The sequence below is a fragment of the Mercurialis annua genome, linkage group LG7 (assembly GCF_937616625.2).
Source record: "Mercurialis annua linkage group LG7, ddMerAnnu1.2, whole genome shotgun sequence".
Taxonomy (NCBI): domain Eukaryota; kingdom Viridiplantae; phylum Streptophyta; class Magnoliopsida; order Malpighiales; family Euphorbiaceae; genus Mercurialis; species Mercurialis annua.
This window is the reverse complement of record NC_065576.1, coordinates 45,224,660-45,250,515: the sequence shown is the minus strand read 5'-3', so window position 1 is coordinate 45,250,515 and position 25,856 is coordinate 45,224,660. Positions and strand designations below refer to the sequence as shown.

General features: G+C 34.6%; 3 protein-coding genes across 4 annotated transcripts; 2 read left to right on the top strand and 1 right to left on the bottom strand.

Annotated features, from left to right (window-relative positions):
• Positions 1-2,646: 2,646 nt before the first annotated feature.
• LOC126655865 (2-dehydro-3-deoxyphosphooctonate aldolase) lies at positions 2,647-9,175 on the bottom strand. Of its 2 annotated transcripts, XR_008789456.1 has the most exons (14): positions 9,015-9,175; positions 8,823-8,920; positions 8,596-8,692; positions 8,215-8,280; positions 7,544-7,603; positions 7,337-7,411; positions 7,139-7,223; positions 6,957-7,015; positions 6,189-6,233; positions 5,778-5,876; positions 5,346-5,393; positions 5,137-5,184; positions 4,047-4,153; positions 2,647-2,847 (listed from the first exon to the last, which is right to left on the bottom strand). XR_008789456.1 is itself a non-coding variant. In XM_056103588.1 (13 exons), exons 1-13 carry the CDS (start codon positions 9,048-9,050, stop codon positions 4,097-4,099), a joined length of 873 nt encoding a protein of 290 aa, XP_055959563.1. In that variant the 5' UTR covers positions 9,051-9,175; the 3' UTR covers positions 2,991-4,096. The 2 variants fall into 2 exon arrangements, 1 of the variants encoding a protein (XP_055959563.1); XM_056103588.1 differs by lacking the exon at positions 2,647-2,847 and having other exon boundaries at positions 2,991-4,153.
• Positions 9,176-9,523: 348 nt separating this feature from the next.
• On the top strand, positions 9,524-11,529 carry LOC126655866 (uncharacterized). The gene is made up of 4 exons (XM_050350208.2): positions 9,524-9,680; positions 9,765-9,864; positions 10,718-11,107; positions 11,205-11,529. Exons 1-4 carry the CDS (start codon positions 9,571-9,573, stop codon positions 11,337-11,339), a joined length of 735 nt encoding a protein of 244 aa, XP_050206165.1. The 5' UTR covers positions 9,524-9,570; the 3' UTR covers positions 11,340-11,529.
• Positions 11,530-12,433: 904 nt separating this feature from the next.
• LOC126655347 (uncharacterized) lies at positions 12,434-25,655 on the top strand. The gene is made up of 16 exons (XM_050349482.2): positions 12,434-12,982; positions 13,616-14,319; positions 14,752-16,164; positions 16,320-16,718; positions 17,173-17,244; positions 17,342-17,422; positions 17,550-17,587; positions 17,717-17,804; positions 17,882-18,028; positions 18,866-19,057; positions 19,135-19,214; positions 19,332-19,404; positions 19,496-19,597; positions 19,902-20,007; positions 23,693-23,780; positions 24,758-25,655. Exons 1-16 carry the CDS (start codon positions 12,574-12,576, stop codon positions 24,942-24,944), a joined length of 4,179 nt encoding a protein of 1,392 aa, XP_050205439.1. The 5' UTR covers positions 12,434-12,573; the 3' UTR covers positions 24,945-25,655.
• The last annotated feature ends 201 nt before the right edge of the window (positions 25,656-25,856 follow it).

Genomic DNA, 25,856 nt, shown 5'->3' with positions numbered 1-25,856 from the left:
TCCCATGAGTTTTCTTGAGGTTTATTTTAAACAAAGGATCATTTCACCCCATGAACTTGGCGCGAAGTATTAAATATATCCAAATTTGCAAAACTGGATCAAACAGACTCATAACTTGGAAAATTGTATTAAAAATGTCCTTAAGAGAGTGAGAATATTTCCCCTTTAAACTTCGCAAAATCGGATTAAATTTACCCTCCCATTTCCACCGGAAATCGCCGCACCCGTCAAAACCGTCGTCGACTGTGACACCAACGTCGGATTTTCTTCCATACCGGATACCATTGATCCGTCGCCGAGAAAACAATTCTGGCAGCCACCACCCACTGTCGGAAAAAAAAATTCAGGCAGATTTGTTATTTTGAAGAACAGATGTTATTTGTTCTTCGTGACAACTTTGTTCTTCACGAAGAAGATCGGAATAAATTTTCCGCCGGTGATGATTGGTTAATTGTTTTAATATTCCAAAATTTGTAAAAATAAAAAATAAAAAATTTCAAGTATTAATTTGAAGAATTGAAAAAATAAAGATTATTTTAGACTTGTTACCATGTAGAGTGTGTTTCAAACGAAGTGCCCGAGAGGTGGATTTGATCCCGTTTTGCCAAGTTATGGGGTGATATGACCCCGTTTTACGAACTTGGGGGTATTTAATATTTCATGCCAAGTTTAGGGGATGAAATGATCCTTTGTTCGGTTTATTTTTATGGAAATTGTAATAGTGGTGTTTGAATTTATAAAAATGTACTGTTTTAGAACTTGAATTAGCTTCTTTTTTTTTTAGTAACTGATAAGTTTTTAAATTTTAGGAAGTTATATGCAGAAAGTAGGTTGTCCATTTAAAATATTAAAATATTTGATATTTGATTTTTCGCTTTGATAATTAATAATAGAAATCAAATTAAAATCTACAAATTTTGTATATGTTACATATAAACCAATCATTTTTTAAATATTTTAACCACAATAAATTGAATTTCGATATGATCTTTTTTTTAAAAAAACGGTTCAATCCAGTTTTTAGTCAATCTTAATAGAAAAGCTGAGATATTTGACATTCTCATAATGTAAAAAACCATTTTAAACTCAAATTGTTTTATTTTATTTTATTTTATCTATTTTATATTTTTATTTATCCTTTTTAGAAGTAATTAATTTCAAAAAATGTAGTTTGTTTTTGTTAAAAATAGTTTTTTTTTATAATTGAAAAGGGAAAGCGCTTGTGGAGGAAATGAACCCACGATCTTCACAGTTTTATTAAAAGTAGTTGATTGCATTAATTACAACATGTTATGTATCCATTCCAATAAGGGACTTTTAAAAAAAAAACGATAAGGGTTTATTTTTATTAAGTGATCAAAGGAGACAAATGATCGTGCCAAAGAGTTAATTTTATTTTGTAAATGTTAGAGTTAATTTTTACCAAATGATACGAACCAGATTTCGTTGTTGAAACATCTTCATGGAACATAGGGGCGGAACTAGGGAGGGTCGAGGAGGGTCGGCCGACCCTCCTCGCCGGGAAAAAATTAAAAAAAAATAGAATTTTTTGAGTTTTTTCTTGTAGGGGCGGTTAACCGCCCCTACATGTGTTAGGGGCGGTTTTCCCTTGTAGGGGCGGTTAAAACCGCCCCTAAAACTATAAATTAACAAATTTACACGTATTTACTGCTGTTTTATTTTTCTAAATAGCCGAACATAAAAATTTCGACCTTCCTAGATTGGAGTCCTGGTTCCGCCACTGATGGAACAGACCAAACATGTTTAAAACAATGTGCACCATTATTCAGCACACTGGCATAAGATTTCGGAAGGGGTCGCATTGACATTCGAAGGAAATTGAATAAGAGCTTCCCCTCGTTGCAGCGTTAACAACATCGTAGTTTATTGCGTTAACGACAATGTTGTTTGTAGGTTTATCGTGCAGTTTCATCAACCGTTGAGGCATCGTTTCTTCAAATCTTTCATTTACAACTAATATGAATATGTTATACATATAAGAAGCATGTCAAAAACAGCTCAAATATATTTATTTTTAAATATATATTAATTCATCAAACGAATTTGACATGTTTCTTAAATGTATTTACTAGATAAATTTTTAACATATAATTTATACATGATAAATATATCCTTCATATGTGTATTATCGTCAATGATGGTACCTCAATGCCTTCGATATACATTTTCGGTACATCTCCTATACATTTTCGATACATTTCAGATACATCATCAACACATATCAGAAACAGATTAAAGAATATTTAAATATATGTTATATAAATATATGTCTTTTAGATGTATTTTTTAGATACATCTTTCGTATATATTTAAAACATGATAAATAAATCCTTAATACATATAATTGATAAATAATTTATACAATTTACAGAGCATGTGACATATATGTTATAGATACATTTCAACTACTCGTAAATTGAATATATAACTCATACAAATACTATACATATTCAATACATCTTTTGTATATATCAGAAATAGTTTACATGTATATTTTGTCTAGGACGGTTCCTTTTTATTAATTTATAAAAATAATTGTTAGTAAAGCATTTCCTTAATAAATTACTTGCACTTACAATTTAGATAATAAAAAAGATTGAGTACCTCCTACGGAAGAACTATCAATATGCAAATTACAACCACATCAATAATATATGTTGAATGAAATGATAGTATTGAAGCATTAGCACAAGCAAGTAAAAGTAAATTATTAATCCAAATTGGTACAACAATATCACGAACTTGTTAGTATAGAAGTAATGGATAATTACGTGCCAAATCCTATGATCTTGGCGTAAGGCTAGGCTCAATCTTGTAGACATTCACCTGAATAGAACAGAAATTTCTATAAATGTACTAAGCAATAATTGAATCGCAATAAAATCAGAGCTTACCCGTAAAAATTTAAAATACCAACTAACCATATCTCCGACAAAAAATATTAACTGAAAAGGAAAAGCCAGTAAGCATAGACTAATTTCTATTAGAAATTTCATTAGTTCAAAGATAAATACGGAGAACGCAGAAGCATGGAGGATGGATAGATTATCTCTCATTGCTATAGCTCATGTTCAACGACCTTCCAACAAACAAGTCGCAAGAATTACATAACATAAAATCGAAGTCGAATTATAAACTTAGCAATTAGCAAAAAAAAAAAAAGCTGATCACATTCGAAGAGGAGCACAAGTTAAGATAAAGCAGCTACATGCAGAAAGAATCTGAACCCGGAAATGTTCAATCCTGGAGCAGAATTTGCTAAATCTTCAAAACCAAAGCTTTATTCACATTAAATGCCACCTCCTTACCTATAATCATCTGAACTGCCGATAGGCCCTCAACTTCTACCAACAAATGTTGAATGCCTCATTGTCCAGCTAAACATAATCCTTGATACACACCCCAAATTTCTGCCATTGTGATGATCAACAACCAATGTTTATCACAAATCCATTAACTCACCGGCCATTACCATCTCTGATCAAGCCTCCTCGATATGCCACTCCCTCCAATCTATGATAAGCTATATGAGTTTTGAGCTTAAAGAAGGGATCGAATCAGGACCGGGCAATGATCAAAACTGATTCTATGAAGATTATACACCATAGCCTCTTCAAAAATAAAGATTATACACCATATCCACGAACCCACATATAGTGAGGACCACGAGCATCCAAAGTCAACAATATGGCTAGAGATAAACCAGTTGCGAAAGACATTGCAAAGACCACTACTATTCTTCAAAACGCCCTTCCTTTCCGAGTTATGCATAATTGCTTTTAAGTTACTAGATAAGCCTAAAAAGATTTGGTTGCAATTTTTTCCAATTTGTATTGATTCATAGAGATAACATCTCTTGAAATAACCAAAAACTTTGGAGTTAAGAACTTGACTCCAGCAATTCAAATGTAAAATAACATAAGGGAAACCTAACTTGATTGACTTCTCTAATTTTAGAGAAGCACCCAAGTTCATATCACAGGATGGAAAAAATGAGCTAATTAATAAGGGAAAGAAATGCCTACAATTGTGTGATTATATCTTGCTATTCCTTGAGAGAGACCTTCAAGCTTTTCTACCCATGAAATGGAGTGAGATCAATGTTCATGCTCCTCTTCCCCTTGCTAACCCTCTATAAAAATCCAACAACAAAAGCATTCGTGTCAATATAAAATTTTAGATCAGAAATAGTATTCACACAAAACTGTAATGGGTAATGCAAAATAGCTCGATTAATTTGCATAAGATGATTGATCTGTCTAGACTTTGCCCATGACTGTTGAATGAGCACAAAATTAGTCCTTAACAATGGAATGAGAAAAGAAAAGGGAGAGAGAAAGAGATCAACTGTATATCATATTAAGAATCATGAGAGTATACAATTAGCATTCTTTCTTTCTTCATTTCTTTTCTTGAAGAGCCAGCTAGCCATTAAGATATAAATTGATTGAAGATACAGAATAATGAGTGAACAGCTGATTAGCAGTTTAGCACAAAATCTATTGTAATAGATAGCAAGGTCTTGGTTATAGGCCCATCATATCATAACATAACAACTGAAACATATCACGGTTGCATCTGAAAAGAAGTTCTAGGGATTTTTCTCTTCTCCTTTTCTTTGTCCTTTTTGATGAGTAAAGCTACGGGAATGAGCATGCACAACATAAAAGTGTGTTCTGATTATAAGCATGGGGAGATTTTGGAATACTAATTAGGAAACTAAAATCATCCCGTTAAAGGTGTTATATAGATAGCATTATGCAAGAGGAACGGCTCAAGCGTCACGGTAGAAAAGAAAAGCAGCAAATTAGCATTTGAACAGGAAGAGAAACTGGCCAAGAACTTTAATTTTAAAGGAAATAGAAATAAAAAGAATTCTGATTGTGAATCGTTCACATAGATAAGCAGAAATATTAAAACAGGAAAAGACACTAAATATGACATGAAGGGGAAATGATAGACAATGAAGGAGATACTGAGCCCCATATATATCACATCCAAATTAGAAAGCAATTATGCAATATCAGTTCCATATGTCCCAATAAGAGTTGCTGAAAACTGAACATAAACAGAATGTGAATGCATGCACTCATTAATGACGGACTAGGAACTTACAGCTATTGCCATGAGCTCTTCTAGCAATTCCTCCAAATGACGCAGAGGCTATTGTTATAAAAACAACAAGATGTTAGATGATGAACTACTGAGAAAAGCAATTCTGGCCTATAAAATATCAGTGTTTGTGAGTGTCATTGTATAAACTTCTTATTGAGAAAAAAGTGCTACATAAATTTATGGCAAGCGCAACATAAAAGAAAACTCACCCACTGCGTTGGACCATCCACTGGGGCATTCAGAGGATCATCATGCACCTAAACACCCAAAATTGAAATGCAACTTTCAGAGGTCACAACTACAGCACGTTAAGAGTCACACTCATGCTAGAAGGAAAAAGGAGCCACAAAAATAAAATGATAATAAATAACTTGCGTAGAAGTAACTGGGCTCATATTCTAATGGTCAAGTGCCAGGTTAGTAATATAGGGAGTGGGGGTTAAAATTCTAACACCTGTTATCCTTAAAATGTTAATAGTGTCATAGAACTATAAAAGATTCGCTACACAATTCCTTCATGCCAGTAACTTTGATACCGACAAACCAAAGAAAATTATAAAGCGTGTAATTTTTGAAATTTGCTTTCAACACAGTTAGCATTATTTTAATATTAAATTTATCATTTGCAATATCCAATTTACCTCCATGAAAATGCCATCCACCCCAACAGCAACTGATGTCCTTGCAATGCATGGTATAAGTTCACGAAGACCTCCACTTGCAACACCTCCACCATCCAACTACAAGAAAACATAAAATATTTAACCATGTAAAGAGAAAAACAAATTCAAGAAGTGAAAAAGAATAGATACAAAACCTAAGGATGTGTATGTCTGCTATAAAATAAAAGAAAGCGTCAACTTTGAAAGGAAAATAAAAGGCAATGATTTCATCAAAATGTGTAAAACTGATTAAGAGGTTCATTTCTCTCATCTAAGTGAAATGGCTGTTTGAAATTGGTGTGCAATACAACTTTGTTTAAGTGACATAATAAAAAGGAATCCTTGCACCATCATCATAGTATGCAGCATAATATGAAAGAAAATTCTCACCTTCTTCCCAGCAGGCTGTTGTAATGAATGTGTCACATCAGCTACCTGTGGTGAAGCATCACATGATTAAGTCATACTTGCTATAGCACCTAAACCGAATAATATGGCCGTGTTCAAGAACAACTCAAGACAGCCTGAGCTTGTATGTCAGTTGGGTTGGGTATAATGTTAGGTCCACTGTCCTAGAATGTACTAGTTGACAAGGGAATTATCTAAAGCCTATCAATATTACAATATAATCATTGATAATTCGAAAAAATGCAAAGTCTCAATTTTTCTTTCAATGATGGATTATGTATCAGAGAATCACTTGATGTTTACTTGACATACTCCTCTTTTGTATGTCACATTCACTAAACGATCCAGCTCTGGTAAGAACACAAAAACTCTTTGACAATTTAGCCAATATTCCAATGACATCTGGTCAATATTCTATTACTCATAGTGTAAATGCTAAAAAGCGACAAAATGAAATGGTCAAAGCTTTGGAAACTCCTATGTGCTGCTGTTAAGTAATTAAAGAAAAGAGCTATATTAAATTTTCATTAGGAGTTTATCTAAATCATCATACTGAAATATTATTGATGATTTTCTCAACTTTTTTTTGGATATCAATTGACCCAAGAAATTAATTTCTATTTCCCCACTTTTTCCCCAGTGAACTAACCAGCCTGGTACTTGGGGATTTGTTGCTGACGATTATAATTTAATCAAAGGATTCCAAGTAGCACATAATGTAAAATACATTGCAAAGCATATTTGACTTACGACTGGACAATCAGCTTCCCTGAGCCACTCCAAGTTACGTGGATCAACAATCAAGTCATCTGCAAACCAAAGCAAAATACAAGATGAAATCAAACCCGAGAAGAAAAGCACAATCAAAACTAGTTACATCTTATCAAAAGTACATATGGGATATATTGTTTAAGATATTACTTATAACTTACTATAGCCAAACATAGTTCCTCGCTCACAGACCATCACATTTGAATTTCCAGCCAATCTAACCTTCTCAACAGAATTCCTCATGACCTGCACATTTTTGTGATTAAAAATTAGTTAGCATCAATAAAATGCTATCTTATTTAAGACACGTCCACATATCTCACTGATAGTTCTCTAAATAAGGAAGGAGGGATACTCACAGAAGGAGCACAAAACTGGCCTTTTTTAATATTGATAATTTTCCCAGTACTAGCGGCTGCAACTAGAAGATCTGTCTGTTAAAATTGAGAAATGTGTTAGGTAGATTTTTTTTTTGGTAATAAAATGATAAACAACGTACTTTATGTTAAAAATAAATTCATTATTATGCATCACTTGGCTCCAGGAAAGATAAGAACCAAATTCACCTGGCGACATAAAAATGCAGGAATTTGTATGATATCTGCAACTCTACCAACCGCTTCACACTGGCCAAATACAATGCTTGAAATTAGTTAATGCTATATTGAATTCAAAAGTACATCCTCACAAAATCATATTAGCACCAAATTTCACTTGAAAGAATAAGTTATTGCTAGAGCCATAGGGAATTAAAATCGCAGATAACAATAAGCTGGAAAAGATAGCTGGTAGGCTTAGTCCTGTAGGATTACTTATAAACTAATAAGGAAGTGCAGACCAAAAGTTAATTCTCAGAGAGAAAGTAAGTTGTAGAACTGAATGCAGAAAAGAGATGTGGAAAACAATTTTGTTGAAAATTGAGGAAAACTTGTGGAGGATGAGATCTGCAAAGTTGCTAATACATTAAATCATCCAAAAGGAAATTAAATGATTTATCGGTATCTTTACACGGGTGATAAGATGTTTAAGCTGCAATTACTATGCTATTGTTTCGTTTTCCTATTTTATTTAAAAGAGAACAAGAGTGTACGCATACAAGGACAACACCTAGTATTGTGCCTTAAGCTATTAAAGTCTTGTTCTCGATGCACAAAAATTAATCCTTATAACAAAGTAAACATGATGGACAAAACCTAACAAGTAACAAGAATTCAAAGAGCTCAAAACAAGTGGTTACCTGAATAGCTTCATGCACATCAGTTACAATGGGGATGTCATATGCTGTCTTAACCTTCTCAAGAATCTGCCAGAAAGAAAACTTAATCATTTCTTCATATCATGGACATTAAATGTTTTCTCAAGGAATCACAAGCATTCACGGAAATAACCAACAGAACAAGCATGATAGCTAGAAATTACAAAATTCTTATGTTTGATTAGAACTAAAAGTATAACAGAATGCTAATGGTTGAAGCTGAAACATGCTTATTTTGAGCACTCATGCGTCTTATCTCGTGAACTTCTTCCAAAATCAATTACATTTCTCATTTTAAAAATAATTGGAAATTAGCAATGCAATGCGGAAGAACGTAAATTAATAATAACAAAGCACAAAAACCTTCAAGCCTTCAGTCATGCCAGGACCGCGAAACGACTTTGAAGAAGTTCTATTAGCTTTATCAAAGCTAGACTTAAAAACCAACGGCAACCCAAGCCTAACAAGATTGATAGAACAATAAAATCAACTTCTAACACTAGAGAGTTCAATAACATTCATTATCTCAGAATCAATTAAAATTACAAATTTGCTGTTAATTTAATTAATAACAGAAAAGAAACACTCACTTGGTACTGATAAACTTAAGATGTTTTGCCATTTTGAAAATGTGTTCTTCAGATTCAATCACATTCGGTCCAGCTAACAAGAAAAACGGCTCCGCAGCCTGTTTCAATCCAAAATTGAAACCCTAAATTATAATTATTGCAATAACATACAAAATCTAATGTTAATAAGAAAACGAGTTAGTGTGAAAGAACCTTGAGCTCGTTATATAGAAGTGTCGCAGAGTCCATCTTACTCCGTCGCTAATCGGCCGGAAACCTAACGATTTGTATGTAGCAGATGATGCAAATTCTGCTAATTAACTCTAATTCTTTACTTGCAGTTTCAGTTACTATTGGATCTAAAAAAAATGGCGATGCTTTCTGTTCATGTTTTTCCAAGGCTTAATTTTCAAAACAGTCCTAAAGTTTGCATATCTTTCAATTTTAACACTAACTTATTAATTTTTACAAAACTAATCACTTTGTAATTTCGATGAAATAATTTTAAAGTAAGTTTTAACTAGTTTTTCGCTTTAGTTTGAAAAACATGCTATCATAGACTCATAGTTCACAAACACTTATTCGACTTAAACAAAAAAGTTTAAACATTTAAATGAACAAAAAATAAGTCTATACATCAATATAGAAGATTTTAGAAAGTTGGTACACCATTAATGCAATTTTTCCAATAAATTACACCACTTACTACTAGAGCCTAGAGGTTACTTAAACAAATAACTCCGGCGAGCATAATAAAGGCTAAACGAGTATGAAGAAAGTGGCTCAAAATATTGTATTTCTATTCAACGACGGCGATGGATTCGCATCTTCCGTCGCGGATGCTTTTTACCCTATACCTAATTCCTCTCGTCACCAATTGTAAGTTATTATTATTAATTTCACTCGCTAATTGTTTTGTAATTTTTTATTTTTTTGTTTCTGAAATTTCTTACATCTGGACAGAGAGGAGTCGTTCGAGCTGTCGTTGGACCAATACGGAATCAGAGATGTTAAAGCCAGTGGTAGTCTCATTCATTTTATCGATAATCATGGCAACTATCAGGTTCCATTTTCACATTTTTTGTTTTTTTATGTTTTTTGTTCTGTCTAATTTAAGTGCTTGAAAATTCAATTATAATTATTGTAATTGGATTGGAGATTATGCCGGTTTATTTTACGATTCCGAATGAAAGAATTTGTTTTGTTTTATTCACATTTAGAGTTATAGGGTAGAGATAAGTTAAGTTGGAGGAGAGTGATTTAAGATGGTTTAAAGGTTTTAGACCTTTTTGAAGATTCGAACCAATTGTGCGGACTGAAAGAAACGAATCTATATTCCGGACACTAATTAACTTTGAATTAAGGTTTAGTTGAGTTGAGTTGAGTAGATTGTAGGAAATGTAACATATTCAAGCTATCGGAAATCAAGGGTCGGAGGTTGTATTCGTATATTTGAATTGCTGATAAGTGTGTTGCCGGTTTTGAGACACGGGTTGCTGTTTGAGCATGGTTTCCCATTCTATTAAGTGTTATCCGGGTAGCTTTTGTTTTGTTTTGCTTGTGATGTTCCATTAGAGGCCAAATTTTCCACGATAAATCTGAATCAGAGACCAGGATGTTGTATATCTAAAGCTGTGTAGTTCCGGCGTTTCTTAGAATGTTATATGCCTCTGCAACAAGTTGATTCGTTTACATCCTAGTTTCCTCATTATTTTTGGTCAGCTGTGTGGATCTTTCTCCTTTGTTCTACTATATTTATGACAGAACTGGCTTTTAGCTTTTGTGATATGGAGTCAATTTATTTTGTATCCACGTCATTTTTTTGACAAGTTGCTCAAATGAATCTATGTGTGATTTTGAAAATTGAAGTCCAAGCACCTGCGCGTATTCGCATCTGATTGCGTTTTCTAAAGCAGGTGTCTGTATTGCTTATGGAGAAGCACGAGCCACCGGTTCTAGTATGTGCTGTGGCCACGGTTTTGTCTATGATTGAAGAAGTGTCTTTGGGCATACCAACACTCATAGTTCCTGCTGCTGGCTTGACATCAAAATTTAAATGGGAGAGCAAAACACCGATAGCTGATGATGGTAAAGTTGCACTACACGGTGTTCAAATAGGACCAGAAACAGATGTAACCAGGGCAATTACTGCAAGAACACAAAAAGCTCCATCTTCACTTCAAATTATTTATGAACCTTTGGCCTGCTTTCTTCAATTAGTTCGTGTCCTGAAACTGCCAACAGCAGTTATTTTTGGAAGAACAGGTCCTAGCCTGTCCAATAAAGCTGCAGATGAGGAGCTTGAGGTAATCATCATTCTTCAACAACTTTCAGCTTATGAACGAAAAACTGTATAATGTTTCTGATCATGTAATAAAAATGACGAGAAAGTTTATTTCTCAGATACTCTACGAGATGGGAGAGCTTTTGGCAAACGTTGTATTCTTAAACTTCTTGAGGGAAAAAATCTCTTGGAATCCTGGAAATGCATCGAAGGATACTATCACTAAGGAGCCATGGAAAGCATTATATGGCTGATTGTAGATGTACGTAGTTTGGTCAGTTGAAGAATTTTGGATCCCTATCCTTTTCTGATACGATAGTTTTAGAGACAGTATAATGCTTAAAATGTCATAACAATTTGTGAAGATTTTGGAGTTATGTAATTTTGTTCATGTGTGTAAGACTAATTTAGATGTTCCTAACCAGCAACAGTTCCAGTTTTTTATCTGCTTCAAGCAGGGGTTTGTTTGTGAGCTGACACTGGCTGTCCAATACATATTGGAACTGCTCTTACACATTCCGAATTTGGCAATTAAATTCTTTTGCGGAAAAATAGCTCGATTCTGGAATGATAAGGAGATTAACACTTCATTCTTATTCTTTATTGGCCTAGTGACTGATTAATTCTAATTTGTTTGCATTTTGTTGTTACAACTAAACCTTTTGATTTTATAATTTCATCTCAATTTAAATTGAGTCTGTTAATTTTTATGTGAACCGTCATTATATTTGGGGCCTTCACATCTTTTGGGGACATTTAAAGGGACATCATCTTCAATGCTCTTGATTTTTATTACCTGTTAGATTTATTTTTTATTTTTATGTTTGTTTTAATATTTGTTATGCTTGTTCATGATTCCGTACATTTTCCGATATATATTAGCCATGTTATAATTTGAGTTGCTGAAATTTGCTTTTAGAAATGTAACAATATAGTGGTGGTGTTTAGAGATTTAGTTAGAGGAGAAAAATATTAATGACAATCATAGTGAAAAAAGATACCTACATGAAACTAAATGTAGAATTGAAACCATCAATTTACTACATAATGCATAATTATTTAAATACGGATAATCAAATATTAAATTAATTTATTAATTTTTAAAATTTTAAAATTTTCTACGCTGATTAAATATCACATTCAATAACGTCATATGTTACACAATTAATAAATAATTTACAATCTTATATGGTAAACAAAATTTATTTAACACTTTCATGAGTTAATTTTTTTATATATCAATCTTTTAAATTTTTTTATGAAAACTATATAGTTAAGTTAGTTAAAAAATTTACAAGTACTACTATAAAAATTTGATTAAAGGTGAAAGGAAGGGCAAATAAGGAAATTAGAAGAGCAATATACTGATCGATTCAAATCTCTGCTCAGTGCTTTCCCGCATTTTTTATCACTTCCGTTCACTCTGTCAAAATTTCAAATGAAACCCTAATTCAAATCTCGCAATTCCAAAAATCCAAAAACAAAATCATGGCCTCAACTCCGGAAGAACCACCGTGCAACTCCGCAACGGAGGAAGAAACCATCGCGTTACGAAAGAAACGTTCACGGCGCGTGAGCTTTGCTGACCGCGAAATCACGTCCGTACACATATTCAACCGCGACGAGGATTATGAAACTCCTCCTGATTCCTCCGGTCAAAATTTGCTGCTGCAGCAGCAGAATAAGAATCTATCCGATGAAGAAAATGAACTTTTAGGGTTCTTCAGAGACCTCGCTGATGTTGATGATTGTAAAGAAGATTCTCCGATTAATGCTAATGATGAGGATGATGAGGATGTGGATGATGTTAATTTGAGGAGCTCGTTTTTTAGAACGGTTGAATCTCCGTCTTCCGGTGGCAGTGGTACTATTGCCGGTTCTGCTACTTCGAATGACGGTTTGTTGCTGTTTTATTTTATTTTATTTTGTACTCTGTCATTTGTGCTTTTGTTGGATATTGTTATCGGAAACTTCATTCGATCAACAATTCCCGTTTCGGACACGAAACTTCACTTTTTACATAGAAAACCTTAAAATAACACTCTTTCGCTGTGTCCATGTCTAAGTGACTCGTTCTTCCGTGTTGGTGTCTGTGCTACCTAGGTATCTGCTGGTATTTTAAGAAAAAAAATGTACATATATATCAGTTTACATTCTCCATTAGAAATTGAATTTATTATTAATAGACTAAAATATTAGATTCCTTTATACTGAGAAAGAAAATGAAATCTTATTCCATAATTGAAATACCAGATCAACCAAAACTTGACATAATGTAATTTAATGTTAATTTGTTGATTTCCTTGTCATTTTATCAAGGATGAGTGCCTAATGAATGAAGTTAGCTATGCAGTGAGTCGGTAAGTTGGCCTCAATATTTATTGTAATTTGTATATCGGATATTATTCAAGATGTCTCAGAATAGATGAACTGAAAAAGTATAGATCCTTTCTTATTATAGCTGCTTAGTCACCAATAATATATAGACAAGAGTTGTTGAAACATTTTTTCTTGTTGCTGTATTTTTTAGAGGACAACTTTTTTGGGCCTGTATCAGTCAGTTTCCTCAGACATGGGAGGTTCTCTGATTCTGCTGCATCAGATGATAATCATGATGTTACAATGGATTCAACAGCATTTTCGATGCATTTTCGTAGTCTTGCAAGGTCGGAATCAGGAGGAAACACATCAATTGAAAAGAAAACACCCTCCCATATAGCAACTCCTTCTGATTCAGAATTAATGGATCTAACAAAGGCTAAGAAGCTTCTTCCACGGTTTTGTCTTTCTGTTGAGAAAGCTAGTGGCGGTAGAGATTCAAACGACATGAGTCTAATTTCTGAAAACCCGCGTAACTATGATTATGGAAAACTATCTCCTAACTTAGAAACATTATTGGCAGAAGGTAGCAAAGATTTAAACGATGCATCTGTTTCTCATTCGACCAATCAAAATTTATTAAAGAGGGCTGAGGCTTTTCTGTCTAATGAAATTTTGAACGGACAAGTAGATGAAGAAGATTATGAAGAAAAAGAAGCAGGCAAAATTGGTAATACAGGCAAAACTACTGTTGATGTATCTGAAGGTCAAATGGAATTAGATGAAGCGAATGGCTCTTTGTCAAGCAATCATGTGGATCAGAATACTGGAGATTACACATCTCGCCAAAATGAATATTTTACAGCTGATGTATCTGTGGAACAAGAAATGGAAACTTTTAACCAACTGAGCAATGTAAGACCTCTGTTTTCAATTGGATTTTCCCCAGTGCTTTATTTCTTATACAATAAATTGATGCACTTGGTTGGTCTTGTATGATTAATTTTATAGTTTATTTGTGTTCTCTTTATTTAATGCTCAGCAAGATCCTTTTTTTTTTTAGAGCTAATTTATAATCACTATTTTGGTATTGTTTCGTATTACATTTATGTTTCAGTCTAATTTGTACTTTTGGTGTTGAATGCATCTTTGTGCCATGTGTTTTCACTGCATTTTCATGATTGCTTTATGCAGATTCCAACACATTTCACATTTTCTTGCTTTTACCATGCCACTAAAAGTGGAAAACAAATTCATATATTCTTTGAACATTTATTGAGTATCCTGTGTTATGCTGGAACTCAAAGTAAATGGCTTATGTACAAGACTCTTATTTATCAATTGCAGATGAATAACAACTGTACCAAATATATGGACGGGATGAACTTTCCAACTATCAGTGATGTTGCTCCCCAGAGTATCGATGGTAAAATAGCTCAGTTTAATTCTTTTGCACAACATGAATCTATACAAAATCCAAATGGCGGCTGCTTAGAAGAATCTTCTCCTAAAGATAGAAGAGGCAATCATGGCATTTTTCAGAGTTCTGATCAACTTAGATCTCCGCTAGGTGGTTCCTCATTCCCAGTGTCTGTTGCACAAAAGCAAATATTTTTGCATGCTGCTAAATCCGGTGGACAATTATCATATGTTACTCCTTCCCCAAAGCAACCTGGTTCCTTTTTCAGCCAGGAAAATGTAAAGATCAGTGAGAATGTGTTGTCTATTCACAAAAGCAGTTCTAGGATCAAGCTTTTTGAGCCTTCTCCCCTTGCCCATACTTTAAAAGATGGCATTGAACGATCAAAACTCAGATTATCAAAGTTTCATTCCTCTAATGATGTTGCTGAAGAGAAATGCAACGACATCAGGAATAAGAACATGGTGACTCCAGTTGTTAACTTAGAAAAGCATTTATTTAATGTTGATCGGGAGAATATACATCATAAGGATTCTGGCTATAAGAGTATTGCTGATATTAGCAACCCAAAGAACTATGGCAATTTGACCATAAATCAGGGAGCTGTAACCCTCTTAGAGGATGGGGAATCTCTAATTTCAAAGGAGGGAGCTAATCTGATGTCAACTGAAGTGGCTTCGCCTTTATATTCTGCTCCGTCACATAAGAAAGCCGAGCAGCATGGTTTGATACCAGAGAAGTCCAGACAGAAAAATGTGGTTGTTTCTGGATCAGATTCGCCATCATCTCCAGTCAAGCTGGATCATAGAAATGATGCAAATACTTATCCACCGGACAACTTGATTTCTCCTTCAGCAAAAAAGTTGAAACATAAGTTATCTTCATCAAAGAAACAACCAGGCAGTCTCTCATATGTCCTTCAGTATGATAATCTTGCAGGCATTGTCTTGGGGCAGGATAAGATAGCTAATGCTTCCGGTGACAGCCATTTTAATACAGTAACAGATGAATTGGAAATGTTATCTGCTGAAGGGAGAATACAGTCTAACCCACCCCTTCTAGAGGTTTCTCATTTCAGGGAGAACAAGGTGCATGAACCACAACATTGTTCTCCTGATATGCAGCAGACATCTGAAACTCTACCAAGTTTTGTAACTCCATTAAGGGTGAGGAATTCCCTGAAGTGTCATTCAGGAAGCCCTGGTAAGAATGTCCCCTTAACAACTGGCCAAATCCTTTCAGGACAGGACATTAATGTGCAAAAGAATGAAACTTTTTCTGGTGTGCCATCTTCCCCCAGCATTCTGAGGGGTTTTGTAAATGAGCCATCACACATGAAGGTCACTACTCTCTCTCTCTCTCTCACATATGTATACTTGCAGAGTCTTGCTCCATATCTTGATTTTGTGTAGACATGTTATCCTTTGTTAGTGATAACATTCTTGGGATGCTTATGAAATTTGACATTTTAAGTATGATGCTATGGTTAAATCAGATCCCTTTTGAGAAAGAGATACTTCAAAGTCCCTGCAGGAAAGATCTTGGCAAGGTATTGAATGATGAGAATGTGCATTCCTTGACTATGAAGATCACACTGTCTCCAAAACCCACTTCCAATGGACCTGTTCATGGCGACAGCCATATGAAATTCCATATTTCTGATAGTGATATTTTTGTACAAAATCTACCAAACTCTTCCATACGAAAAAGAAAGATCAAGGAACTAGTTCCTGTGGAAGCAAGCCATGCAGATAAATTCAAGAGGACTGCGATGAGTCCAAATATCCATACAACTCAGATCTCTAACTCTGAATTGATGTTGGAATGTGCTAGTGGAAGTGACAATAACGAGAAAATGACTGGAAGTGACACCGCGATGAAGCATTGGAGCGATGTACGTTTATCTGTAACTAATATATTTTACAATGCAACTTACATGTCCATTTTTTGTCATATATGAAAGTAGAATTTGGTAAATTTATGCCCGTCTTTTTTCTTCCTTTTTTCAGTGTTGCTTATGTGACAGTTTGTCCCTGTTTGCTGAAGTGCTTCTATAGAGGTTAACTTGGTTTTGGACTTTGATCCGACTGTTGTTGATATCTACATGATATGATTTTCTTGGATAAATTTGGTTTAGTGCTAAGGAGTATAGATGAACCAACATGTCAAACTACTTAGTAAATCTCATGATTATTAAAAAAATAGTCAAATTAAGGTAATCGATGCTTGATCAATTTTTAGGGAGTGGAAGTTGTCTAAAACTAGAAATGGTGTATGGACTACACCACTCGTTTGTTTAATATTATTTTGTTTTGCCATTCATTCTGACTTCAGTATGTACTGTGCAGATTTTACTAAAATTCTCAGCAGAGACACAACAGCTGCTCTCTCCATCAATTGATAAGCTAAAGATAACTTCGGTAAAGTTTGCTTCTCTCATCTGTTATAACTTATAACAAGTTTAGTTGTTTCTGTTTGTATTCTTCTAATGTTGTTTTTCCGGTTTTGTTTGTGTAGATTGATCTGCTGCAAGATATTCTGGTTCACCTGCAGAGGACTAAGATGTATGATACATTCTGCTCCCAGTTATGCCCTCAGGTCTGCTAAATGAGTTAAAAGGATCATTAAATCACATGTGCTTGTTTGTGGTTATCAGTGCATCTTCTTGTGCGGGATGCAGACTAATCATTTTTCTTCTGACCTTGTACTTTTATTTCTTACACAGAAAATATGTGATCAGCTGAATGAATTCAGGAAAAACAGGTGATTACTTGTCTTGTTATTATTAGTTATTATTGTTATGAACATGGTTACTGTGGTCTTTAGGTCATTATCAGCAACTGGCAAGTTAATTTTGCATAAGAAATGTTAATCAGTGATTTAACATTACAGAATTGCTGAAACAATGAAGTTGCTATATAAGTTAGCATATGGAAAGGCAAGGCAGCAATTGATGTCTGTCACTCGTGAAAAGATGCTGGTATTTATATCCGCTACTTGTGCTTACGTCTTTAGTTATGCATGCTATCTGACATCTTCTCCTACTCTTTTTTGTAGAAAAGAGCAGAACAACTTACCTTGGCAGTGCAAAAGTCTCATATGCTGAACTCAAATAGAAAATGCCTATGTTTACCTAATGACAACACTGCTATTGATGGGAATCTTAAAAATCCAGTGGGAGTTAATTTGAGCAAAAAGGATGAGGTATTTACACGAGTTGAAAGATGCTAATTTGTTTACTCTTTTCCAAAACAGTTTTCTGGTGGTATTAAGGAGAATATCCTCCTAAACTAGTAATACTAGGATAGATAAATTAAGTGCTAGAAATGGACTAAAAGTTCAATTTAAACAGAAATTTGCTATTTTCTAAATATTTTGATCCTATTTGAGACAACATTAGGTCATCTCCAACATCAAACTTTATATTTTACACTAAAATAATATTGTGAGTTTGTGTCTTTTATATCATATTTATATTATTATCATTAATACTACATTCCTAGAATGTTCTTGCTCTCAAAAATACTCAAAATGATTTAACAGTTGAGAACTTCAGTATCTGTATATGCGGCTTCCCAGATCCCAAGGACTTTAAAGTTTCCTTGATTTAATTTAGAACGCAAGGTGTTTCTCGTGTGGAGATTGGGTTGCAGAATTTATTTGATGCTGTATTGCATTCTAAATGGCCAAGGAGAAAAGGGGATCTCTTAATGGTTTCCATCTTTTGACAATTCATGTATAATTTACCAGTCAGAATTTATTAATGGAAGTCAGATCCATCAATGCATAGCATGTGAATATGTAATCAATTGCCAGTACAAAATTTGGACTCGCGTATATTAGTTCTACCTTCCTTGTCTCCATAACCTATGTTGATTTTTCCTTGTCTTCATATATTTATTGTATTTGTTAACATCTGCTGACAATTGCTTATTTAATGGGCTTCTCTGTTTTGGTTGTTGAATATCTTCAATTGTCCGAGTAAGAATATCAAGTCCGTTTTAAGTTTTATGGACAGGTGCATGCTTTGTCAATGTGCAGGTTTCCAGAAACAAAGTAGTTACAATGAAGCATGAATTTGAAGCTTTAGATAGACAAATAGTGCATCTCACAAAAGAAATTCACGGTTACTGCAAAATGAAAGGAGAACCAAGCATTTCTAAGACTCTTGCACTGCTAAATGATCAACTGAAAACGAAAGGCTCTTGCAGGCTTATACATGAGAAGTTGCAGGTGCTTATACTTGTAGAAGAATTCTTTTAATAATGTTCTTTATTGCGCAGATTGATGTTAAGTCTGTAATTCTACAGTTGTGGAAAGTTGATGAATTCGCGAGGAAGAATGGTAAACAAACTATTGTTCTCGATTATCAAGGCTTACTCTCCCAAAGGTTGCTTCTTTGTGAAAATATCCACCTTATTGGTATTTCATCTCCAGTTGATACAATAATATTAAATTCACTTACAACATTGCCCTTATATGTATTATTTGTTGTGATGGGATACAGGTTTGCGATTAATGGTGGTCCTATTTCTAACATATTTGTTTCAGCTGAATTAGATGACCTGAATATTGCAAAGGTAATGTAGCCAAACAGCTCTATAATAATACCTGTTTGATTAGTTTCATTTGTTTTACTCATTTCTGGAACTCACTCTTTCTTATCATTAGATTTTCCCAAACATGGATGCTTGTGTCGCATTTTCATGCGTTCTGAATACCAAGACCATTAAGAAAAATATTGGGTACAAAAGTTTTGCTCAAGAAACACAAGTAAGGCTTGGGTCGTTGTTGCCTTTGATCCTTTTGCGTGTTTAACTTTTACTTTCTTTCTCCATGCATTTAAGATCCTACTGCAAGCCATTGATGTACATAAGTTATGATATTTAATCTTATGGCTGCTGGTTTTTAATCGGTACTTTAGTCCAAAAAGTACATCTTCTCTCTCTTTTCATTTATTATTCTTATATATTATAATTTGCTCAGTGTTCTGGAGGGTGAAGTGCCTAAAGTAACCTATGATTTTTTAAATGCTTTCAGTAGTTTTGTTCATAGGAATGCCATATTTGTCATGCAGGTTACTTGTTCACTTCTACATAATCTGCTTGATGTGGTTGGAGAAGTACAACATGCACGAGTAGAAATTAGAAATTTGATCCACACAAGCTTTCAATCTTCTTCGGGTAAATAATGATGCCTTTGGGATTCTTTAATGTTCTAATATTCTTTAGTTGTCTATGCTTTTAGTATCATGACATTGGCAAAATGCATAACTTAGTATATTTAAATTACTGATGGGAGGGGGGAAACTTTTATAAGGGAGGAAAATAAGTATAATATCAGCAAACAGGGATTTCTAGTAGTTCATATAGAAACTAAAAAGGCACTGCGTGTCTATGTGTTAAATTCTTCAACTTGCTAATAATGGCGGTGTATGATTTACATCAATATCCGTAAATTAAAACACTGTTGGATCTATTCTGTAAAATGATTACGAACTGAGATGCTATTAGCATGAACTTGCCTTTTTGTATTTGTTTTTTTTCTCTCTTTTCTGTTTTTTTCTTCTTACTCTATGCTTCTTGCTTAAATTTTGGTGTATTTTTTCCTTTGTTTATTACATCCTTATGTTTAGCTGAATGCTTTGTTGGCCTACTTAAAAGTCAACGCTTTTTGTTTTTCAAACCAGAGTTTGATATGGTCCCGCAAATAGGATCTCGTCACAGGTCTACTACTCGGAAAATCTCGTCGATTTCCCTTGTTTTTCCTGTTCTTCGATAAACCTATTTTTGAGATGTTAATGGTGATTTGTTCAAGAGATCACCAACTCTCCTTTTCTTTATTTTTGACTGAATTATTGATTACTTTATTGAATATAATCTTCTCCTATAAATAGAGGAGAATTAAAACTACAAAAGGAAAAGAATTCCTACTTAAGAAGGATTCCTAATAAGTATAAATAATACTTCCTAAATAATAGAAATAAAATACTTCCTACTTAAGAGTCTAGATTTTAGCTAACAAAATAGGAACTGTGTTATTACAGCTGTAATAAAACAGCTGGTCATAACATTACTCCCTTCTTCGACTAAGAGCTTGTCCTCAAGCTCGAACCAATCTAGCATTCAGATAGGAAGGTTCCCTCTTCCTCAGGATCGTATAACAAAAGGCAAAAAAGTCTCTTGCATTTATGTCCTGGAGAATAGAGTGCGTCACAGTTAAAACATTGCCCTCTTGCCCTTCGCTCTGACATCTCAGCTTTGCTCAAAAGCTTAATTGGTGGTGTAACAATCTCACTTCCTAAGTTGGAAGCTGATTCAGAATTGTTGCCTTGTATTTTCTGTTCTTGGCTGCTTGCAAGAGTAGGGGCTGCTCCTAACTGTTTCGAGCTGGTCAAGGTTGGTGGTCGCCCTACACTGAATCCCCCCCGATTCAGCTGCATCTTTCTCTCAAAAGCGCGTGCTAGGTTCATTGCAGTGACCAAATTTGGAGGAGATTGCATTTCCACATCCATCCGTAAAGTTTCAGTTAGTCCTGCAGTAAACAAATCAACTTGTTGCCCTGAATGAACAGAAGCAGCTCTAGCCAACAAGGTCTGAAATTGACGTTGATAATCCTCCACTGTTCCCGTTTGTTTTAGGTTAACCAATTCGCCTAATGGATTGCTGCTCATAGGAGGCCCAAAACGCAGCGAACAATAATCTTTAAATTCAACCCATGTAAGTGCTGGTTCTTCTTGCTCGACCCGATAGTACCATAGTTGTGCTTCGTCCGTCATGTGGAATGCTGCCAGCCCTACCTTCTCCCTTTCTTCTGTCCTTTGATTATTAAAAAACTGTTCACACCGATACAGCCAGCCTAGAGGATCTCCAGTCCCATTATATGAGGGGAATTCCAGTTTGGTATATCTTGGAACATAATTGTTCCCTGTAGCTGCAAATCGTGTGACTCGGTCCTCATGTTGCATAGAAGCGCTTGTATTATTGTTACTAGTAGCCGCTGTTGCTTCTATTCCTTTAGCCTTGTTACTGACCTGAAATTCTATTAATTTTTGAAGCTCCTTAATGCTCTCTTTGATATCGCGCACATCTTGTTGTGTTTCTGAAACTTTGTGTTCTAACTCTTGCATCCTAGCAGTCAATTGGTTATTTTCACCCATGACGATCTGCTCTGATACCAAGTTGATATGGTCCCGCAAATAGGATCTCGTCACAGGTCTACTACTCGGAAAATCTCGTCGATTTCCCTTGTTTTTCCTGTTCTTCGATAAACCTATTTTTGAGATGTTAATGGTGATTTGTTCAAGAGATCACCAACTCTCCTTTTCTTTATTTTTGACTGAATTATTGATTACTTTATTGAATATAATCTTCTCCTATAAATAGAGGAGAATTAAAACTACAAAAGGAAAAGAATTCCTACTTAAGAAGGATTCCTAATAAGTATAAATAATACTTCCTAAATAATAGAAATAAAATACTTCCTACTTAAGAGTCTAGATTTTAGCTAACAAAATAGGAACTGTGTTATTACAGCTGTAATAAAACAGCTGGTCATAACAGAGTTTTAAAATCCAGACCTACCGGTGTTACTGGTTCATGTTTCAGCTGGTTTAACCGGTTCAACTGTCGGTCCAACCTACCTTTCCCTTTTACATGAGATGTTTGGACAGTTTAGAGAGAAGCAAAGGAGATACGGTAGTAGAGGAAGACCAACCAAAGCTTTTGAGCAATCTAGGACCTTTTTTCTGTCTGAACTCATCCTTCTGCCAAAGCAACTTTTGAAATGCCAATTTCTATCTCTCCATGACGATCTCTATCTCCAGCCATACACACATAACAAACATGCAAAATTCCAGATTTAATTATCCCTTCTAATTGGCCTCCAGATTACTTCTCCACTTCTTCTTTATGATGTTGGGAAAGACAATGTTCCTCTTTGGCCCCTATCATTTGGTCGTCATTGTTTTTGTGTTGAATATACCACTGATTTGGCCAAAAACGAACCGCTGCCACAACCGTGACCTAATTTCATTTTATGGTGATTCTCCATCTCAATCTCCGACTTGGTGATGTCGGATTAAGCAAAAGCCAAGAAACATCCTCTGCGTCATTTTGATTAGTATTATTATCATTAGAAACTAAGAAACTAAAAGGCCAAGATTTGACAATTGCTTCAGTACAATCAAAGAAAGGCTTGAGAGGGACAAGTTTGTGTGGACAGGAAAGATGATTAGCATAGTAAATTGAAGAGAGGATGAAAGTCTCAATGAATGGGACTGTTTGTACGGTTCAACCAGCTCGACAGTCTTCCAGTTCTTGCAGTTTTTTTCGGTTTATTGATACCGAATCTGGATTTAAGTAAGAACCGAACTGGACTGACCTTTGATTCCTGGTCGAACTAGCCAGTCTAGTTTGGTTCTAAAACAGTACTATAACTTTTTCAATGAATTTTGCACATGCTGATGAGCTGGCTTTTCTTACACACTGGCTTAAGAAAGAAGACAAGCTTACTGATTTTTAAAATTTCTCAAACCTTAATGAATGATAACTTGAACTCAGTGAATTATCTGTGTGATATGCTGACTCCCCTTCTGCTATGGCCAATGATTTCCTTTCCCTGTATGATATTTTAAACCTGAAATGAATTTATTGTTTTAATCCACTAGGCCTATTATGCAATCTCTTGAGTCGTCTTGGGCTCCAGCAATTGAAGGATTTGCACTTCTGATTTTTGAGGACATAAGTTAGCTTTAGGTGCTTTTAATTCTTTCATTCACTTTGTTCGAATCATTCTGGATCCAAATTGTAGTTTTATATATCAAAGACCAGAACTAACTTTTGTCTTGTTTGTTCTTTTCACCTCCAGTTGAGCAGCTTGATTTGCAGCTTTCCTTCCTTGATTTTAACAATGGTAGGAAGGTGATGGTGACACTTGATATGGCATGTTTGAACCGGTAATGCTCACATAAACTAGTATTCCATCATTACTAAGGTTTTGCAAAAATGATGCATTGTTTTAGTATCACAATAGTTGGACTGGTCAAGCTGAAGGATACTGGTTTTTTGGCTGTTATTGGTATTGCATAAGTTATCTAGCAAGGGCAGGCCCCAAAACAACTGCCTACTCATCAGTTTTAAGTAAATGTAAATCAGTGCAGCTGCTATTTCATAATTTTTAACTCTTTCAGATTCGCTAGATTTTGTAATTGTCTTTACTGCTTTACATGAAGAGACTGGTTAGTGCTTGCTTGACAGCTAATAGAATTATGCTTAGAATTTTATGTGAATTGAGGATAGGGCTCTAACTTCTGTATAGTTGGAGGTTTTGGATCTTTAAAACGGGAGTCTGCCTCATATATTAACATTTCTTAAGGAATACTATTACTTGGTTTCGAAACTCTTCATGGTAAAATCATTTGCAGTGAAACAAATGGGGGTTTGGCTTTTTCACATTATTTCTATTGGGGATGAATGCAGCTAAGAAATTAAGAATACATGCAAAAAAAAAAGAATGAGATTAGTTACTCTTGCATTTGTTTTAAAGCATTCCACAAGAATAGATATGTTTAAACTAGCAGAATACCGACGGGACGCTTTGAATTCTCATCTAAATTGGCAGGCTTATTTATTTTTACTAATAGACAGGTCTCCTGTAGTCTTGCCTATTTTTTTTTAATTGATTTTTTATTTGGTGTTTGAAAGTAGTACGATGATAATATCAAACGATTTCTTTTTCCAGGAAAAAAATATGATTATTTTAGCTATTAGATAATGCTAAGTCATGGTGCAAGTTGGTGAATTTGATTGTTAGATGGTTGGATTAGCAACTAGCTTATGCATCGGTTTATTTTTATACCCCATGAGCATTGCATGTGCAGATTTATACTCACCAAAAATATTAGATCTTCTGACATTTGTGTTTTTGAAACAGTGGGGTCTATCCTTCAGACATCTTGCCATATCAGTTACAAGCTTTTGTTGCTGGGGCATACATGTCACTTCCTGAGACACTATCAGCTAAAATAAAAGATGCAGCAGATGGTCTTAAAGTTGGGTATTCAAGGATTATGAGGCTTTGCAAGTGTATTTCCCAGGTGTTAGAGTCCTCGAGCACATGAACCTGCTTTTAGATTTGCTTTCTCGGGGTTTTCTTCGTGTGCCTGTTCATTTTTTGTAGGGTTAAGCATCTCTGTTAATGCCCAAACAGATTTGTGCCCATGAAATATGTAGTAAAGTTAATATCGATTACTGCATATAACTTGCTGTTGATGCAATGGAACTGATGGGCAAGTTGTGGCTTGAGGATGCACCCCTCCTGCATCTTTATGCTTACAGGCTTCAAGCTTTGTGATTCTATTTAGCCATTCTACTTTTGTTTGTTAAAAATTATGTCTCGTTTTATCCTTTCAGTTTCTAGTGCTATTATTCTTTAGGCGGCATTTGAAGTTCCTAGAAGGGACTTTGTTATTTCTGCTGCAAAAATTGTTATCATTAGTTTGATGGTAAAGGATTTTCAGAATTCTGAAGGACTCGAATAAATTAATGCTGAGATCAGAAGCAGATGTAGCAATGAAGCCGAGGAACAAATCCGGAAAATTCGACATACATGGAATGATGTGGGAAATGAGGACTAATGTTACATTATTTGTCTACATGGTGTGCAGCAAATTTTGATTGATCAACAGTCTCTGGTGTTCGGTTGTTGTCAACGTTATTATGGGTTGTAAAATTTAAATTTCAGGACCACTTTGACATGCATGTCCAATATGGACAGCTGAGGATTGTGATTGTTCACATATGTGATTAAATTTTTACTTTTTATGTTTTAATTTTTGTTTCTAATACAACAGAAACTAACTTTTTTTTATCTTTTGGAATACCCAGAGTTCATCCTTGCTGATGGTGCAAGTGGCAGGCTACTTAACACTCATATTGTAAGTTCTCTTTTTCCTTTTTGCACTGAGAATCAGTTCTTTTGTTTCAGTGCTTAAAAAGCCCCAGGAAATATTATATGCATTTCCATCCAAATA